Below are 20,192 nucleotides of genomic sequence, written 5' to 3'. Positions count from 1 at the left end.
TGTAGATAGAGCTTCTTTTGTCCAGTTTCCTTATTTTTTTTTTTTAGGACACACTGCACACCATGCTGAGATGTGTCACATTTTCCACTAATAGCTCTTTGGGAATCACCTTGTTTTTTGCAAAAATGCTATTTTATGCCTGTTAAACTCTGTTATCTTTGGCATTCTTTTTTTTTTTAGATTCAACCAAAGAAATGGGAGCAAAGTATATGTTTTTCAGCAGGCTGCTAGTAACAAAGAGCCTTGTTACTAGGCACTAAAGATGCTACTGAAAATTGGTTCATTGTTACCTGTAGACACTAGTAAGTGCCTTTATCTAGGTGCTAGGTGTAGATTAAAGTTCTTTGTACTGTTACTTTTAAATAAGCTGCATTTACAAATGTTGGTCTGCATGACACTTTTGACAGTGCTGCTATGCACTAATCTCACCGATAATCAAATAATGAATGTGATTCTATCAGTCATTTTTATTGTTGCTTTCATACACCACAGCAGATGAGGTCGGTAATAAATCGGAGCAGACTGATGCCAACCATTATTAAGCAGGGGAAGAAGAAAAAGCGGGAGAAAGTAAAGGTTTCCGACCGGCGTTATTTCGTTGTTACACATAGTTGGGAAGTGCTGCGCCAGGATAACAGGTGAAACAACAATTTATCCAGACGGTTTTAAATTAGTACAGTTAGTACACGAACACAGTGACGCGTAAAGCTGTTACGGGAATATCGTGATGTTGTTGGGATGTTTTCTTTGTTGAACTGGTTCTAGCTGTGTTACTTCCTGCGCTGCATGTCCGTTCACTGCGGTTAGCTTTGCTAGCTACACGTTGGTCCAGTTCAGGCACAGTGAGTCAGGCAGGCGTGCTGGCAAGATTTGAAGCGCAAAAAATACTGAGTTTTCTAACATTATGAGAGCAGTGAATCTGGAGCCACCTGTCAACATTTTAATGGGCTATTAGGCCTATTTTAGATACTCTGTAGAAAGCTGTCATTGGCCAGAACATCTCTGTAGACACAGAGAGCTGAAAATGACTGAATAAAGCGCTGAACGCTGTCAGCGTTAATCTGGTAAGTAAGAAAGAAAGGGGAACTTAAACCCAAGCGTTTACGGCTTTTCTGAAACAAAGCATGTAAAAAATCAGAGTACACATTCGTGAATTAGTATGAATAATTAGTGGACTAACTAAACTAAATGTAAGTAAAAAGAAGTGGCCAGACTACATATAATTCTAATGCCAGGGTTTAAAGCCAAAATGACGCACACCAGAAGGAGGTCCTGGAGGTTAAATCCCCAGAAGGTCTTGGGTTGTCAGAGGAAGAATACTGGAAGTTTGGGGTGTTACACTTTCTCCTCATTCTTTCTGCTTCTGCTGTGTTCTCTTTTGTTGTTTATTTCAGCTATACTGACATTTCGGGGGGGTCCCCTCTTTGGTTCTACAGGGTTTGGGTCGTGGACTACTTTTCTAAAAGCCACAGCACGCTTAGCTGTTGTGTTGAATCAGTAGTAAAATAACTTTTTCCTCTTGTCCTTCCTTTTCTGTTGAGGTCAGCTGTGATGGCCAAGTTTCAGGGCTTTGAGTTCTGGAGGAAAACTCTAAAGGAAGCACGCTATGTGGTGGCACCCATGGTAGACCAGAGCGAGCTGGCGTGGCGCTTGCTCAGCCGCCGGCACGGTGCTCAGCTTTGCTACACCCCCATGCTGCATGCTCAGGTGTTCGTCCGTGACGCGAACTACAGGAGAGAAAACCTCTACAATGAAGTCTGTGAGGAGGACAGGCCTCTCATTACACAGGTGAGGTTTTTACCCCTCAGTCTGGAAGGCTCATGGGGTATTGGGCAGCATGGACAGCCCATTTCGTGAACACGATACCTCGAGAGTGAGGCAACACAGGATTTCCCATTTGATACCATATGTGCGTCTCCTAAAAATCCCAAGGTCAGAGGTCAGGTTTTCTGAAAATCTTGGGAACACAATAACTCAAAGATGTCACCTGGGATTTTCGAATTGATACAACAGGTGCATCTGCTAAAAATCTTGGACGAATTTGAAATTTTGTGACCTTGACTTCAAGGTCAAAGGTAATTATTTTATTATTTGTTACCAGTTACAAATAAAGAGAGTTGATTGTTTAAATAGATTTTTGACAAATAACAGGCAATGAAGTATAATCATTGTGATTAAGAGAGCGTTCATATATTAAGGCTTAATAAATTATGGCCACTTCTGGTGTCACAGGTGTTTCAGAGGTGACTCGACAGGCACTTTTTTAAACCTTGATAAGCATTTGTGGCTCTCATGACATTTAAATCTGTGTTTTTAAGTGACTGTAACGCTCACTTAGTTTTGTCAGTAAAGAAAATTATGACCGGGGACTCTGACACTCACCTGCTGGGGTCGTCAGAAGTAAAGATTTTTGGCCTAGTAAAATAAATCTACTCATTCCCTTATGGGTTGGAAGGACATATTTTTATGATCCTACATGCACTAATAAACACGTCAATGACAATCAACAGTTAAAATCAGTTAAAATCTTGAACACCTGGTGAAAGATACGATAGAAACAGGAACACAAATATCAGTGCTTGGTCATTCAAGTTCACAGAGCACTGTGGTGTCAGGTATTGTACATAGACTGATCATATACATCACCTCCCATATTCAAAAATTCTTCATGTGTTTAACCTGAAAACATTAATTCAGTATTCTCTGATTGGGAACGCCGGTCAGTCCAAAATATTCCCCTTCTCTCAAACTCTTCTTCATCCCTTTTAATGAAATGAGCTTTCTGCTCAGAAAAGCCACAGAAAAAGAACAGTTCACAGAAACTGCTGAAAGCTCCGTATGGCCAAAACATTTATGATTTAAGTCCATTTACACTTTGAGGCTTTGAGCTGAAAGTGTAAATGGAAAATGGGAAGGGCCCAAGAATGGAACTTTGTGGAACTCCATATTTTAGCAGAACTGGAGCTGTTGATAATTCCTGGTTTCTGCACTGAACGACCTCTGAAAGTTAAGAACAGGACATATCTAAAAACTTACAATGAAGGCTTTGTGCTGTGACCTGATCTAAAATCTGACTGAAAAGAGGTCATTGGTATTGATAAAGAAAACAACACCTGAAGTTCTTCTGTTTGTAGTTTAATGCCAGATGTAAATCAGTGTTCTGCTCTCTGTGTGTGTCAGTTTTGTGCCAACGATCCAGAGGTGTTCCTGCAGGCAGCTTTGCTGGCTCAGGATTATTGTGACGCCATTGATCTCAACCTGGGCTGTCCACAGATGATAGCTAAGAGAGGTACACCCTTCATACACAAATGAAACCATGAATTTCTTCTTAAAGTTTGGATCAGTTGCCAAACTTGTGTCCAGCAGGTGAACTTCATGGTGATGTTTTGTTCTTGTTTTTAAGGACATTATGGGGTTTTCCTACAAGATGAATGGGAGCTGTTAGAAAAAATGGGTAAGCCTGCATTAAGTAACTGTTACTGAAAACTGTTGTTGGACTTTGTCATTCTCTGAGAAATAACGTTTTAGTGACTGCACATGATGCACAAACATTTCTTCATCTTCTCTGTCTGTTTAATCATTTTTTTTGTTTTCACCACAGTTTTACCATCTCAGGCACCTAAAATTTCCCCCTTATTTGTCAGTCAGCTTAGCCAATGAAAGGCTCTCAGTGCCAATCACATGTAAGATCCGTGTGTTCAAGGAGATGGAAAAGACGGTCCGCTATGCTCAGATGCTCGAGAAAGCTGGATGCCAGGTAAGATCTCTGCAGTTATTTAAGCATGAGTTTGCAAACTCTGAATAAAGTGGTGTGCAGAGGCCTATTTAAATAAAATCTAAAAAGGTGACGACTGTTTATGAAGATAATTTTGTCAGCCATGAAGGAAAAAAGCAAGAAATGTGCATTAGTTAAATTAGCTCATTATTTAAAAAAATAATAATAATTTATCTTAATTTTTTGTTACATTTTGGAAAAATAAATCTATTTTTTGAGGTTGAGCCACCTACTCTGTATAGGTAGCTCGATGGATAGATGTGTATACATGATGGATGGACTGGATTTGGTCCTACTGTAAAAGTCACACTGAACATATTTTTGTCCGCATGTGTCTTTAAAGATGTTCGATTTTATTTATTTAGCACCAAATCACACCAACAGTCGCCTCCAGGTATAAAAATAAAAAACCTGATCTAAAAGTTTATTTTAGTTTCTGAATGTTTGAGTTTGCTTTAAATGCTGATTTCAGAAGCACTGAGTAAAGGTCAGAAATCTTGTGTTGGTTGACCTGTCTCACAGCTGCTGACGGTTCACGGCAGAACCAAAGACCAGAAGGGTGCCATGACGGGTATCGCTAGCTGGGAGCACATAAAGGCTGTACGGTGAGCTGCCTCATGTTGTCTGGCTGATCTGGAACATGTTCCAGTGTTCTCTAACTAATAATTAAATGTTTCCATATGTGGTCGTTTTGATATTAAAACCAAAGCAAATGACCCATAAAGCTGATCATTTGTATGAACCTGGAAATCGAGTGACAGTAATCTATACTGACTGGTTTGGTACAGGCAGGCAGTAAATATTCCAGTGTTTGCTAACGGCAACATCCAGCACCTCGGTGATGTGGAGCGCTGCATTCAAGAAACGGGCGTGCAGGGAGTTATGAGTGCAGGTCAGGAGCAGTGTTTATTTTTTCAGTTATTACATATTTTTCCCTGATGTGATCAGTGCCGTATGGAACACAATTTCTGTGTTATATTGTTCCTAGAGGGGAACCTCCATAACCCTGCCCTGTTTGAAGGCCGCAGCCCCCCAGTGTGGGAAATGGCTGAGGAGTATCTAGAGGTGGTGAAGCGGTATCCTCCGTGCACTCTGTCCTACGTTCGAGCCCACCTCTTCAAGCTCTGGCATCACACGTATGTCTCTCTTTGCCTCGTGCACTTTGACATTCTGATCATTTTGTGTAGTTTTCACAGAAATTATATTAGTCCACAGCAGTGTTAATTTTGACAGTCATAATTTAGTCATAATTTAGTATCTGAATACTTTTAGTTTTAGTCGATGAAATTATGGTAAGAATATAGTCGACTAAATCTACAGTCGATTCAGTCGACTACTAAAATATAAAGGGTGTAAAATGTAAATGCTTTTTCTTCAGTTCCCTTGAATTAGTCCTTATGCACACTTACACAAAATTAAACATTTTTTAAAAGTTATTCAATATTATTAATAATATTAACATTAGCGTTTCACCTGCTTCCCACACACCTGATCATTAACACCACCTTACTGAGATAATCCGAGCGTTTTACAGCAGGACGCTCTGAAAGGTACAGGGCAGTGTTCAGGACTAAGATTATAAAGGCTAATCCACCGCGGTGTGGAGATTTTCTCTAAACACAAACTGGGAAAAACACTTTACCCTGCATGACATTAAAATGCTGACCTTTGCATGGAGATCTGGGTGACTGGTTTGCAGATGCTGTTTAAGATTTGTCGTGTTTTTACCCGAGATAGTCGCCCCACATGGTTTACACATCGTTTTGTTTGTCACAGCGTCAAAGGCCAAATGTGTCCATACATCGGCTCTTCTCTTTCTCCCTGCTGACATTGGTTACATCACTTAGTTCTATCGGAAGGAACGACCAATCACAGGCTAGTTTGTCCTTCCTGGGTTTAGAGCAAATTTGTGCGTTTGATTGAATGTTTTCATAACTTGTCCCACCCTGTCACAAAATTAAATCAGTTCTGATTGGATTTCGTCCCCGCCGAGCATTTTCGTCTCGTTTTCATTCGTTGACGAAAGTGTCGATTAATTTCGTCATCGTTTTTATCATTTTAGGTAGTTTTTATTTAGTTATCGTCTCGTTATCGTCATGAAAAAAAATGTTCGTCAACGAAAACTATGACGAAAATATTTCATCAACGCAATTAACACTGGTCCACGATAAATTACATTATTCTTAAAGTCTTAAAGTGAAGCATAAATCCTTCAATTAAAGTTGAAATTAGGGTCTCAGCCCTGATGGATTTGTGGCCAGCTGTGAGGAAATACTGCATAGGTTTATGTGATGATCAGAGCTGTTTTTAAAGATCTGGATCTGGTTGAAAGGGGCTGCAGTAGTACTAAGGTTGGAAATGGCTCAATCTGACCTGTGGCAGCCTTACATCCCAAAAAAGAACTGTCCCAAAAAATAATGTTAGTTAATCTCAAGATAAAGGACTGCTGGTTAACAAGACGATGAAGCCTGGCGTGCTTTAGGATGGGCCTGCTTTGTGTGTGTACAGCGTTCCTCAGGTTGTCATTTGGAGACGCCCCTCGTTCATCATGTCTGGTTTTACAACATCAGGACTTCAGCAACCAACAGGTGATGTCACAGGTGCTCTACACGCTGTGGGGGTCTCAGTAACTCCTAATAGGCTAAATGAAAGTGTGTTATCAACCAAATTCATGAGGTTTAACTTCAGATCTCTCTTGTTTCAAGTTGTTCATTGAGGGGTCTTTAGAATACTTAATCCAAGTCAGTACATCCCTGTGAGGGAGAAACATTTCCTACCCTGTACCGCATCAGATTTTTCCTTACGATATAAATCAGCAGTCGTACTAGTTAAAGACGCTGACCCTTCCTGCATATATGTTGAGCTGCACTCATTCCTGTGTTCAGGCTGCAGATCCACCAGGACCTGAGGGAGGAGTTGGCCAAGGTGAAGACCCTTGAGGGTTTGGCTGACGTTAGCAAACAGCTGAGGCTTCGCTGTCAGGTACAAACAGGAAACGGCACACGTGGCCTCTCATCACAGCCTTTACACCTGCAGGGTGCAGGAAAAGTTATTGTTGCCTGCAGAGAGGCGGGGAGACACAGATGTACTGTTGTGCACACACTGCCTTACCTGCGGTCAGCGCTTTCCCGTGAGGAAGTGAAACATTACACTCGTCAGACGCCAGTGACAAAAACCTTTATTTTACCACCAAAACAAACGTTTATTAACTTCAGCCTCGATTGGTTAGTTTGTGTTCCTGTGTGATCTTTGCCTTCTGATGTATTAGTCACAGTACACAGTGATGCATCAAAAAAAACAAATCCTACAAAGTGACCATCAGCTCGTTTTCTGTGCTGTTTTTGTCGTCAGAGTCTGCCAGCTTTTAAATGACTGCAGCATTTGCATCCATGTCGTTTCCACAAAGCACTGAACTTTATCTTTTGCTGCCACACGTGCATGTTTAAACATGACGTTAACAAGTCCTTTCAAATGAAGGGTTATTACTCATTGATGGACCTGCACAGTGCGGCTGGCGCAGCTTTGGGTAAAAAGCTAATCTGCATTTCCTGTTCTATACAGTTAGCCCAGCCAGCTTTAGCCCACTGCAGCTGCTTCTCTGGTGCCAGCTCCAGGCTCCTCCTCACACTCCCGTCCCAGTACACTACTGCCCAGAAACCGGGAGAGGCGTAATTAGTTCGTGGTAGCCAGCTGAGTCAGCCAGCCTTCCCTGACACCGCCCTCCTGACCCACTGCACCACCCCATCCCCTGTAGCTGCACCACCAACCTCACCCCAGCATCACACAGTTTATACACAGTATATTTTATGAAATTGAGTTGTTTATGGGTTTGTGTCATGTTGCGTGTGATTTGACATGGCGGCACCATGTTCGCTCAGGGTCACTCTTCAAATAACTTGATTAGTTCAAATGTTCAGAGAAATTCCTGACGTGGCTCTCTGTGTCCATTCAGGAGGAGATAGCCAAAGGGAAGGATGCTGAAGATAAAGAAAGTGGGCTTCCTTTCCCCCACTGGATCTGCCAGCCGTATGTCAGGCCAGTGTAAGTCAGAGCACATCTCTGCTATACTGATGAGCCACATTTGCATGAAGCTGTGATGCACAACTTCCAGTCCAGGGAAATGTTTCTCAGAAGATTTCTCACTGTTGAATGATGACGCCTTACAGGCCAAAGGAGACGCTTGCCAATGGTAACAGTCAGGGGTCAGAGGTGAAGAAGAAGAAGACAGTGTGTCAGAAGAGGGCGCTGGAGGACTGTGATGGAACAGCTGACACGCTTTCCAAGAACAAACAGAAGAAGAGATCCCGCAACCCCAACAAGAACTTCTGTCCCGACCAGAAACGTGAGTTTGAGTTTAAGCTTCAGTTATGGAGTTCCTCATTGTAACGGGAATGACCCAAAACCTGATGGATTATTCCGCTTCTTTCTTCCTGCAGCCAAGTACGTCAAATGTGAACAATGTGGCAACCCAAAGGTGAGCAGAACTAAAACCGCGTCCTTCACGATTTACTAGAAGATGAGAGATTAGATTTGTCAGTTAGTTAATCACAGCTGTTCCTTTTAGGTCGGGTTGTGCAGCAGTTTTGCTCCGCTTTGTTTGAGTGCTGCCATCTTTTCTTTGGCTTTGCAGGGAAATAAGTGTGTCTTCAACCTGTGTCGAGGCTGCTGTAAGAAGAAGGCCTACAAAGAAGTGGCAGACTGTCCGAGTGGGTACACACACACACACACAGATTACAGTATCAGCAGTGTAGTGTCTCACTGTGCTGCTTTTGACCATTTTGCAGCCAGAATTGCATCAAGTTCCTACAGAGGGGTGGATATGATCCTTCATAGCTGCCTCGTCTTTCTCTCTCAAAAACAAATTCCACTTAGCATCAGTTTACGAGTCGTGTCTCAGGTCCTCTAATATTGATTAATATAAATCAAGATGATCTCAGAGTTTCACTGCTAGTTTAGTTAGGCAGGTATGGGGCAAGTGCTGCTGTCCTCATAGTCGTCAGACACCACAGCTGGCTCCCATGTGATGTACACATACACTTTGTGTTAAACAGAAACGCTGAAAATAAGATCATCAGAATAAAACGATTAACTTATTTGCATTCAGTTTTGCTGTGAAACTCCCCGTTAGCCTTTTGCTATAAATCAAGTGCACCTTCATCTTACCAGTGTGCTTTCATGCCTTCACTCACTGTTAAATTCAGCCAAGATGATGGAAAGCAGCCTTTGGCCAACAAGATCTTTCCTGAAGAAATAAGATTTGGATAGTTGAACCTGTGGAAGGATCATCAATGATTTAGTAAATGAATAATCCTCTCAATGGTCTATTTATAGTTACTGACCTGCTTGGAGTTTGCAGGTGGAGTCTGGCTTGGATTTCACTAATAAGTGGGAATATACTGAGTCCATTTCACCCCCCATTAACAGGACTAACTAATGAAATGATCATCATGCAGTGTGGAGCCCAAGCATCAAATAGCAGTAAATAACAGCAAAACAGAGCAGCAGCAGCTGTTAGCACAATGTTAGGCTGGGAATCAAAGTGAGCTGCTGCTTGCTTTTTATTGGATAAATTAAACGAGACTCATCTGTAACAAAAGTGTTTATTTCCTGTGGTTAACAGGCCATGGGCTGAGGTTCAAGACCAAGGCAGAGAAACGGAAAGCTGAGGAGAAGGAGCAGGTGGAGAAGGAGCAGGTGGAGAAGGAGCAGGTGGAGAAGGAGCAGGTGGCGATATCCACGACAGAGATGGAGAGGAGAAGCAGCACTCCTCAGCCTCTCCATGATTCAAGAAGAGAACTGCAGGAGCAGTCCAAGCATCAGCCGCTGCTATGAGCTGGACGGCTACATGCTCTACGTGCACAAACCAGACTCCTGTTAATAATGCTCGGAGCTGATTTACGCTGAGCTCTTTCTTTTTTTTTTTAAATTCATCTCTGCAAACCAAATGGGGTAAAAAAAAAAAAAAAGCTGTCCAGCCACGTTGGTGGGGTGAAGAATAGTTATAATGGTCGGTGCTGCGAGCTCGTGTGAATCCAGGATTTACTCTGCAGGCTGTTCTGTGTGTTCAGGCAGCAGAGGGAGATGTGACCGGAGGGTGAACGATGCTCTGTGGAAGCAGATCAGTGCATTCAGAGGCAGCCATGAGGAGTTGTACATACTGTGTACACAGCTGCTAAGTAGTCTGTTTGAGACTGATGGTGAAGTGTGGACAGCAATCTACAGACCAAACAAACCTTATTTTATGTAAAAGGGACTGTGAGGTGATTGGGTGGCTGGGACTGGACTCCTGCAAATGGAATAGTTCTCATCGGATTTATTTATAAATATATATATTTTTAAGATGGATCCTATGAAGACAGTATTTTGGCCAAAGTTGTTGGTGAGTCACCACAGGGAAAGATTCACTAACTGTGCGGTAGAGCTTTTTAACAGCAGGTATATTAGACACACAAACGCTGCGCTGCTCAGCTGCTGTTCATTGGAACACAGTGCCATATATGTATATTGCTCAGGGGGGGGCACTGTCTCCTTTTGCATGTTTCTCTGTGGAGGCAGAACACATTTACAGATCCTGAGTACTTGAACTGTATTTATGATAGCTGGTTAAAATCGCTTTTTCAAAGTTACTGCTACGAACCTCTCGGGCTGCCTGGCTAATTTAGATAAGTCAGGACTCCCCAACACTGACACACAGACTGACATATATCATCTCAGCCTCTGGTACTTTGATTAAACCATTAATCTTCTTGTTCTGACATAATTCAGTCAGATTGAACGGAGGAACACTTACAGTTAAACACCATAAAACAGGTTCTCACAAGTGGAACTTTATTCCCCGTTCCTCAGTTTGGGAACATCAAAAAGCAACACAAAATACAGGAACTGGTTGGAGGCCTTGGTCACATGACCTGAGCAAGATGGCAGTGGCAGACTTCATGAAGCGTCTGCTCGTCTATATGTGTTTTAAAAAATGTTTCATTAAAGGTCATAAATGTGGTTTTGCATAAATGTTAGCCTGTAGTGCATTTACTGCATAGATGTGCCTTTGGACTGCCTGTCCAGATACAAACAAGCATATGTGGGGCAGAAAAGCACAGAAATCAGTGCTACTGAGTCAGCCGTGCTCAGTAAATGCACAACCTGAAAGACATTCAGAGGTGCTACCTGTCTGTATAATTATGAATACAGCCTAATATGGAAGACTAATCATCAATCTATTCTGCAGTGGTTGGCCTCAAAGGTGGGGGGGGGGATAAAATGTGACATACAGACGAGGAAAATGACAGATTTGCAATGATGGAGCCGCCGTGATGTCACCCTCTGGTTTCTCTGAGTGCAGTTTATCCCACCCATGTCGAGCCATTAGAAGGACGTCAAGCAGAATATTACAAAGATAGTTTTAATTATTACAATAATTAAAGGAATAAAATAAACCAACCTAAAGATTTCTTGCAGGCTCCAATAGCTACTGTCTGCAGTTCCAATATGTCGAAACTTGTCACGTGTTTCCTATTTTTTAATTTTATTTTTATAATTATTTCCAGATCTGTAAACCTGAGTGTGTTTTATGTCCTGCTCTTATTTGTTTTGCGTACATCTTTTGATGCAGCTGGTACAGCGTCCTAAAGCACGGCGTGTCACCTGTGCTAATAATGTTTATACAAATAAACATTAATACGAAAAGGGCAGAAGTGTTGATTCGTTTTCAAATGCATATTTAAATGTCCTCTGGAGACTTCAGGAGCTGCACACAGCATGCTTCACTGGTCACGGTAACATTCTCAGACGGCTGCTAACAAATCTGAATGTAAATCATGTAGAACTTGTTTTATTTTTTTAATGCTATCCAGATGCTTGTTAGGATAAACACAGTTTGATCGCAGTAAGACAAAAGACTCCACTGGACACCTTATTTGACTTAAGGCCTTTTTGGGGGTTTGGTTTGTTTTTTAGTGGAACCATGTGTGGCTCTTTGGCAACAAAGCTGTGCCACTGGGTGTTAGAAGTGCTCCTCTATTCTAGCAGTCGTTAGCAGACTACACCTTCCTAATGGTAATCCATACATCTGCTTTCTAAAACCTAATAGCCACTAATCATTAAAAAAAATACTGCAAACCTGCATAAAAACAGCTGTTACCAATACTAATGCAGTTCCCATTGTGTGTGTAATGAGGGACTGTTATGGACATTACACATACACATAAAAATGAATTCACACACTACTGAAAAACAGTTACACCCACACAGGAAGTGTTTTTACATATTCAACAGAAAAGCAATCTTAAAAAACATAAAGTAAAATACATCCAGTTCCCTTTAGTAAAGGTACTTTATATTAGTTTTATATACTTTGTATTTTGAAGTAATACTTCTTTCCTTACTAATTAAAAAATGTTCAACTTTTTATGCAGGACTTGAAACAAAGTATTTTACTATACTGTTAATATTTTTAGCAGGATAAAAAGGAATGTAAAATTTTGTCCATCCATTTGTTTTCTACCAGAAGCAGTCTCAGCAGAGATGCCCAGATCCTCCTCTCTCCAGCCACCACCTCCAGCTCTTCTGGGGGGGCAATGAGGTGTAGGAGCAGTGTGTCCCGAAGCCTCCTCATGTAAATATTTTTGAGAGCAGAGCGCCATCTTGTGGTCAAATCACGCTGAGTTCAGATTAAGGCGCTACCGTGACAACTGTGAAGGAGTCTGGAATAAGCCCGTTTCAAATTTAGTATAAATAAGACTTTAAGTGATGACTTTCAATTTAATTGGTGTCAAACATGTAGCCCAGGGACCAGAACCAGCACACTCAAGGTCCAGCTTTGTATAGTGTGAAAATTGCACATTAATTACACATTAATTACCTGTTTTTCAACACAATGTGTGTCTAATCCTGGTGTGGTTTAAATGTAAAATCTGGAAAATTAAAGGTAGGTCCAGTTTTAAAGCCTTTCCACTGTGATTTGTAATGCATATGTAATGAGAGGAGAGGTAATTTCTGCATAAAACACAGCAGAGGAAATACTGCATAGGTTTATGTGATGATCAGAGCTGTTTTTAAAGATCTGGATCTGGTTGAAAGGGGCTGCAGTAGTACTAAGGTTGGAAATGGCTCAATCTGACCTGTGGCAGCCTTACATCCCAAAAAAGAACTGTCCCAAAAAATAATGTTAGTTAATCTCAAGATAAAGGACTGCTGGTTAACTTGGTTCCGTCAGAGTGCTTTTCTTCTGTTTACAAACCAGAGTTGATATTACTGATCTGTGAAGCCAGTGCAGAAGTGCCTGCATGCTTTTTATTAGCCAGCAGCAGAAACGGACCCAGTTATGTAGAAGTCCATGGAAAAACAAACACTCGGCTGATGAGTTTATTGTCTCCGTCGTTAGTTTAAAGTGTCACTGAACAGAACACACTGGGGTCCCCGTTATTGTAGAACAAGACGATGAAGCCTGGCGTGCTTTAGGATGGGCCTGCTTTGTGTGTGTACAGCGTTCCTCAGGTTGTCATTTGGAGACGCCCCTCGTTCATCATGTCTGGTTTTACAACATCAGGACTTCAGCAACCAACAGGTGATGTCACAGGTGCTCTACACGCTGTGGGGGTCTCAGTAACTCCTAATAGGCTAAATGAAAGTGTGTTATCAACCAAATTCATGAGGTTTAACTTCAGATCTCTCTTGTTTCAAGTTGTTCATTGAGGGGTCTTTAGAATACTTCATCCAAGTCAGTACATCCCTGTGAGGGAGAAACATTTCCTACACTGTACCGCATCAGATTTTTCCTTACGATATAAATCAGCAGTCGTACTAGTTAAAGACGCTGACCCTTCCTGCATATATGGTTAAACTATATTTGAGTCAAAAATCAGGAGGTGAAATGCAGGAAGATGCAGCACAGAGTGTTTTCTTGTATAAAAGACTACACAGCTGGATAAGTTCCCAAATGCATCACAGAAGCCCACCTGACTGTACTGTATGTTTACGAGTGCAATACTGTACCCTTAACTGAATTGAATGATGTGCCGGTCTACATAAAAAGTACTCAGGATAATTTATGATGGTAATACTTTTGGACTTAACTCAGAATTCAAACACATTTTAATCCACCACTTCATTTTGTCGCAGGTGTTGAAACCAGCTGTGCGGGTACAGTGGGCAGGTATCTGTACACTCTAAATTCTAAGTGGTTAAGCTTACTCAGATAAAGCAACCTGATTGCCTTAAAAAAATCAAATTGAAGAGCAGGTGGTCTAGCAATCAGAAGGTCAGTGACTCAATCTCCGACTCCTCTAGTCCACGAGTAAAAGTGCTTGAGGACAATTTTCACTTGGAGCAGATCAGATTTGTGCTGCTATGATGTCTTTGTTGCTGTGCAAGATTTTACTGAGGTGCCAAACTGGAGATGTATTAGCACCACAGACAATCCGGCGGGCGACCTTCTCCATGGCAAACCGCTCCTTGAACAAAGTCAACTGAACTGTTTGAATCAGGCTTCTCCGGGTCCTGCATCAATCCTGCTACTTGGCCGACTTTCCATGTGGGGCAGGCCCAAGGTGAAAATGAGAACGAGCTGATGGGAACTGTGTTCTGTGGAACCACCACCATGGGTGGCTTATCAAGAACGGTGCTCTCTGATTTCAGCAGCTGGGGTGAAATTGTTTCCCATTGGTTTCTTCATAGGACGAGTGCTGACCAAGACAACTGTGCCATGACTGCTGCAGATGCATTAGCTGCTGAACTGCATCTCCTAAAAATAGGCTCAAGCTGAGAGCTTCCCAGATGAATTACAGGCTCTGGCTGCCAGTAAGCCACTTCCTAAGCAAAGTCGCCTGTTGTCACTTGCTTCTGAGTATAATGCTGCAGTTGGGCTGATAAGAGTTGGGGGAAGACTCCAAAGAGCAGAAGGTCTGGAACTGGATGCTATATAGCCCGTAATCCTTGATCTATAATATCATGTGATAAGACTGCTGATCAAAGAGTATGATAACGAGCCCTGGGCCTGAACAAGTGTTCGGTGAAATAAAGAGAAAGCATTGAATTCTTTGTAGAAAGGAGTCGATCAAGCTGTTGAAGGTGGCCAGCTAGTCCATATCCTCAAATAGCAGAGTTCCCCCCCTGCAAGGCTTTATCTATACAAACCCTCCTTTTGGGCTCCTGGAGTTCACTGTTTTGGCCCTTAAAATGTCAGAGTAGGTCAGCATACAGAAAAACATTGCGGTTTAAGTTTCAAATGCATGACAGAGGGACAAATCTTAGAGGAGAGGCTGAACTTCAGCAAAGTTTTGCAGCTCTTGAAGCCCCCATCAGAGACCAGCTGGCCGGGCAGAGGACTGAATTCTGGTTTAACCTGCACAGTTCCCCACATTTCAGAGGTACCTGGGAGCAGAAAATGAAGTCTGAGAATACAAGTCTTCAGGTGGTGCTTGGAGGCCAAACTGTCACAGAGGCAGTTTTGCATACTGTCCTCAGAGAGGTAGAAGGAATCCTTAAAGCAAATTTGGATATATCTCTTCAGATGGAGCGGACTCTGATCCAGAACCTGCTTCTTATGAGCCATCGTGATGCATCGCTTCTCCAAGAAAATTATACGTTGACGGTGATGGCACCACTTTCAAATTCTGGCAGATCATTTTTGGTCCAGTTTTATTCTTCACCATTTATTTGACTTTCAAAGGCAACAGAGGTGGCAAACGGAGGTCCGGTTCAGTGACTCAGATTAGTGCAGGTGAAGCCTGACACCTTTGGGACACCTGTCTATCAAAGCGGCCACAGCCCTCACTCAGTTGGTTTTTTATACTGTAAAGCTGGACTCTTTAACATGGGGGATTGGAGCCAGCTGTGTGTGTGCGTTGTACTTCAGGGCCACCATGATACACCACACTGACCACAAAGTAGCTCTTCTATTATTAGTATTATTATTTCAAAGTAAGAGCTGGGATGAAGTCCTGGGTTTGCACCAAAAAAAATCAGTCTGATGTTGAGAAAAAGCAAATATGAGGCTTCAGTGTGAGCGAGACAAATTCAGCACTCGCAGTGAGCAGACAGACAGCAGTCAGTGGCACGTTTTTCCCTGTTATCTGTTTGCAGTAGTTTGATCTAATCCCCGGAACTGTGCAACAATCTGCTTCAGTTAAAAAGTGAGTCGTTTCAGCGCAATCATGAGCTGCATTTAAGACCCTGGTTTCACTTTGTGATATAGTGACAGGCCAACATTTTGCTTGAAGACTCTGAATTGGTTTTGTGTACAAAATGTGATACATAAATAATAAATATTTCAGGTGAAACTGCTCAACAGAAGGAAGCAGCAGCTCGCTGCACTACATCGGAGATTATCATAGGGAGGTGCAGGATGAGGAGAAGCAAAGCTTGAGAGAAAAGAAGAACAAAAGTATTGAAATTTCAATGTAGCAAGAGAGGCACAGAGGGTAGATGCAACGCAAAGTACATCATACTTCAGAACATAAACGAATTTATTTTGGGCAGTCGTGAAACATTTCTTTAAGTGTAATAAAATTCAGTGTCATTTCATTTGTGGTAGTTTGACTAGAGCATGATTTTCTTGCATCTTCATGACAATGGGTTTCTAATAGGATTCAAAAGATTCTCAGTTGTATGACAAGAATGGAGGTCAGTCAATCCAAAAAATTTCAAGAACTTTGAAAGCTTGAAGTGGGGGTGCTGTGCTGGTGACACTGTTGGTGATTTATTCCAAATCCAAGGCACACTTAACCAGCAATGGCTACCACAGCATTCTGCAGCCACATGCCATCCCATCTGGTTTGTGCTTAGTGGGACCATCATTTGATTTTCAACAGGACAATGACCCCAAACACACCTCCAGGCTCTGTAAGGCCTATTTGACCAAGAAACAAGGTGATGGAGTGCCGGGTCAGATGACCTGGCCTCCACAGTCACCTGATCGAAACCCAGCTGAGATGGTTTGGGATGAGTTGGACCACAGAGTGAAAGCAAAGCAGCCAACAAGTGCTCAGCACCTCCGGGAACTCCTTCAGGACCGTTGGAACACCATTTCAGGTGATGACCTCATGAAGCTGATTGATTGAATGCTGAGAGTGTGCAAAGATCAAAGCAAAAGGTGCCAACTTTGAAGAATCTAAAATCTGAAACATATTTTGGTTTGTTTGACACTTTTAAGTTTACTACACGATTCCTTCTGTGTTCCTTCATAGTCTGGATGACTTCAGTATTAATTTACAATGTAGGAAAAAAAAATATTGAATGAGAAGCTGCATCCAAACTTTTTACTGGTACTGTTTTTGCAGCAGCCTGTGAGTAACAAAGTGGCTGCATTTAATCACTTTAATCACTGGTTAATCACTTTGGTTTTTATACTTGAAGGAATCGTTGGTCAGTGTGAGGCAGCTTATCAAAAAACAACATCCTTCTGAAAATGGTGAGGTACGAGGACTGTACTGAAAATGAGCGAAAAAGCAGCCAGTGTTCAAAGAGAAACTTTGAGAACTAATACTCGACACCAGTTAAAAATTACAACGTCGCCTGGCTTCTTGGAAATAAAGATAAAGAAATTAGGAGTTGCTTGAGCCTTTATATAAAGAATACAGATACACCAAGTAACTACCATTGTTACTATTATCACTGGTGAGGTGAATTTAGTGTAGGCACTTATTAAAAAGCCTAAAATTTGATTTGCAAAATTTGCACTCAGGTAATGAAACCATGTACTTGAGGAAGCTGTTGCCATGGATGTGGGGGCCTGTCATCAGTGTTGAAAATGTCATTCTTGCTGTGCCTGAAACATGCAAACAAATCACAAAGAGACACTAAAAGTGATGCTTTAAAGCTTTAATGCAAAGAAGTCTGTTAACTGAACCAGAGTCCACCACCATTAACATGGAGTAATAATGCAGTACAGGAAAGAAGCTAAGAGTAAGGCAAGTTATCAGATGAGCACAGCCGGCAGCTTCAGTTTCCTGAGAGTTTAGACCTCAGCTGAAGGCTCCTCAGCAAGGTGGATATAGTAGTCGATGAAGGACAGATACTTGGAAACCTGAGTATAGACGCCAGGGCGGAGGCCACAGCCATCACGACTGCCATAACTCATGACTCCCACTTGCGTGAATTCCGTCCCTTTACGACACACCAGCGGACCACCATAGTCTCCCTGTGGAAACACAACAGGCGACACAATACTGACTGTTCACTTTGTTCCCTCTTAGTCTTAATTTAAAACAACAGATGAAATTATAAACTCTAACTAGTAACTACAGCTGTCAGGGAACTTCAGCTGAGTGAAAGCAGTTCATGTGTGATACAACGAAAAGTGTTTATTTCAAAGTTGAAGTGATCTATTTTTGCATAAATATTAAATGATCAATCTACAACACTTTTGGCTTTTACCAACCTGTACAATAAAAGATACAACGCCTGATTATTTAAGCTGACTGAAAAGTAAAACTCACGTTGCAGGCATCCTTCCCTCCATTACTGCCACCTGCACATAGCATCTCAGAGGTCAGCTGAGAATACACATTCTTGCAGGCAGTCTGATCCATGATGGAAATCTTCGCCTCCTGAAGGGTTTCTGGATCTGGCAGTGGAACTGCATGGAGGCACACAGAGAAAAAGTGTGAAAGTGATGGAGAAGGTGGTGTTTTTTTTCTGGAAAGTACTTTAGTATGCAAAGTGTATGTGTGTTTTTAAACAGTGCTGCATGTATAGGGAAGGTCAGCACAAGGGGCTTTATTAGTGACCGTATGGCAGTGGATGTGTTATAGGCTACTCTAAGAGCTAAACTTACCATTATTTTTCACGAACCCCCAGCCGGTGATCCAACACTCAGATGATGGACTAAAGGCATCATTGTTGCTGGGTAGACTCACTTTATTGACATCTTTTGAAAAGCTGATATTTTTCTTCAGCTTGATCATAGCGATGTCATTGATGTAGACGCCATTGCCCAGGGCTTTGTAGTCGGGGTGAGGGACAAAATGAGTTACTTGCATGTAACGTTCAGCCCCCTTGTGCAGGTCACGTGCGCCGACCACAACGAATGATCGATGATGACTAGGATTGCTGGCAACACAAGCACACATTAGCTCTTATGTGTTTTGAAATAACCAAACCTTCAAGATGTTGCTTGTAATAAACAGTAGGCTCATTATGAATGATGGTTATGATCATTGAAATAAAGAAACACACACGTGTAGGCTTACTTATCCAAGCAGTGTGCAGCAGTCAGGATCCAGTCTTTGCTGACGATGGTGCCGCCACAGCGCCATTTTTTCAGTTTGTCATAAGATGTCATGTTAAGACTGACCATCCACGGCCACTTGCCCTTTGGAGCATCCGCTCCGCCAATGATGGAGCTCTTAATTTCACCTCCCAGCATACCTGAGAAACAACCAGAATGCAAGATGCAAGGTTGAGGCATTTGGCAAACTGAAATATTACATTAAATTTTCCCCAGAAGGCTTGGTAAACATTGGAGCACCAGTGAATCAGGTCGGCACACTGGGATCTGGGATCTGGGATCTGGAGTTGGAAAATTGAAGTATTTTTCTTTCTTACCGCCACTGTTGTGGAGCAGCACCAACGCAGTTATTAGAAGTTTGCAGAAAGCCATGGCTGCGATGAAGTTCAGTGAAGCAGTAGCTCTGCATGGGGAAGGGGGACAAGCGCAGCTTTATGCACTGCTGAAGAGATGACTATCATCACTGTTTCCCCGCCCTTTACATCTTGAACCACATACTGTAGAAAAAACATTTTGTTCAGCAAAGTTCTTTAAATGATAAATGGACTGAACTTTTCTACTCTGCATGAGTGCTCTATATGCAAGGGTTTTTACATCCAAGTGCTTTCTAACATTCACAAACATAACACACTGATGAACGCATCAGGAGCAGCTCAGGGTTCAAGGATACTTCCTGAGCCACAGCCACTCCACCACAGTATTTTAAATAAGGTTATAAATCCAGACTGCTATCTTTAACGTGAGGGACAGAAAGAGTTTAACTGTTTTGTTGGCCTGTGTTATCAGGACAGTTTGCACTTCAGCTTGTGGGTTTTAAATCTGCATGAAAACTATATGACCTCTTGACCTTACAGAGTAAAACCAGGCCTGGGTTGAACCAGATCAACTGTGGGACCACTTCTTCCTCTTCTCCACCGAAATGATGCCAGTACTGGTGCTGGTGTGGTGCATTATGGGAACCAGCCTACATTTATGACAGGAGCGTTGTGCAATATTATGAACTCAAAGTTGAGAGACGTTCAAAGGCAAAGTAATATTCTTGCAGAGCCCACACATTGGCTTTTGAGATATGTAAGTCTCATATTCTGTTCCTTTTCATATGGTTTATTATTCCATGTACAAGAACATAATGCACCACAGTGGCTGAAATTGCATCTGTAATGATGTTATACTGTTATACTCCTGCTGGCTGTG

General features: G+C 42.1%; 2 protein-coding genes across 4 annotated transcripts; one reads left to right on the top strand and one right to left on the bottom strand.

Annotated features, from left to right (window-relative positions):
• The first annotated feature begins 203 nt into the window (after window positions 1-203).
• dus1l (dihydrouridine synthase 1-like (S. cerevisiae)) lies at window positions 204-11,461 on the top strand. Of its 3 annotated transcripts, none has more exons than XM_030724933.1 (14): window positions 204-302; window positions 1,547-1,788; window positions 3,181-3,289; window positions 3,404-3,454; window positions 3,645-3,757; window positions 4,298-4,380; window positions 4,564-4,667; window positions 4,764-4,911; window positions 6,661-6,757; window positions 7,728-7,816; window positions 7,942-8,117; window positions 8,212-8,249; window positions 8,406-8,481; window positions 9,396-11,461. In XM_030724933.1, the coding sequence occupies exons 1-14, from the start codon at window positions 263-265 to the stop codon at window positions 9,605-9,607; spliced, it is 1,578 nt and encodes a 525-aa protein (XP_030580793.1). In that variant the 5' UTR covers window positions 204-262; the 3' UTR covers window positions 9,608-11,461. The 3 variants fall into 3 exon arrangements, with proteins under 3 accessions (XP_030580793.1, XP_030580794.1, XP_030580795.1); XM_030724934.1 differs by lacking the exon at window positions 204-302 and adding an exon at window positions 581-638; XM_030724935.1 differs by lacking the exon at window positions 204-302 and adding an exon at window positions 829-1,064 and having other exon boundaries at window positions 1,542-1,788.
• A 6,148-nt stretch (window positions 11,462-17,609) lies between these two features.
• LOC115777122 (tryptase-2-like) lies at window positions 17,610-19,406 on the bottom strand. Its single transcript, XM_030724956.1, has 5 exons — window positions 19,316-19,406; window positions 18,961-19,138; window positions 18,546-18,820; window positions 18,208-18,347; window positions 17,610-17,909 (listed from the first exon to the last, which is right to left on the bottom strand). The coding sequence occupies exons 1-5, from the start codon at window positions 19,368-19,370 to the stop codon at window positions 17,727-17,729; spliced, it is 831 nt and encodes a 276-aa protein (XP_030580816.1). The 5' UTR covers window positions 19,371-19,406; the 3' UTR covers window positions 17,610-17,726.
• Window positions 19,407-20,192: the final 786 nt, after the last annotated feature.

Source organism: Archocentrus centrarchus, unplaced genomic scaffold (assembly GCF_007364275.1).
Source record: "Archocentrus centrarchus isolate MPI-CPG fArcCen1 unplaced genomic scaffold, fArcCen1 scaffold_43_ctg1, whole genome shotgun sequence".
NCBI lineage: Eukaryota > Metazoa > Chordata > Actinopteri > Cichliformes > Cichlidae > Archocentrus > Archocentrus centrarchus.
The sequence above is the reverse complement of the archived record's forward strand: the minus strand, read 5'-3'. Positions and strand labels throughout refer to the sequence as shown.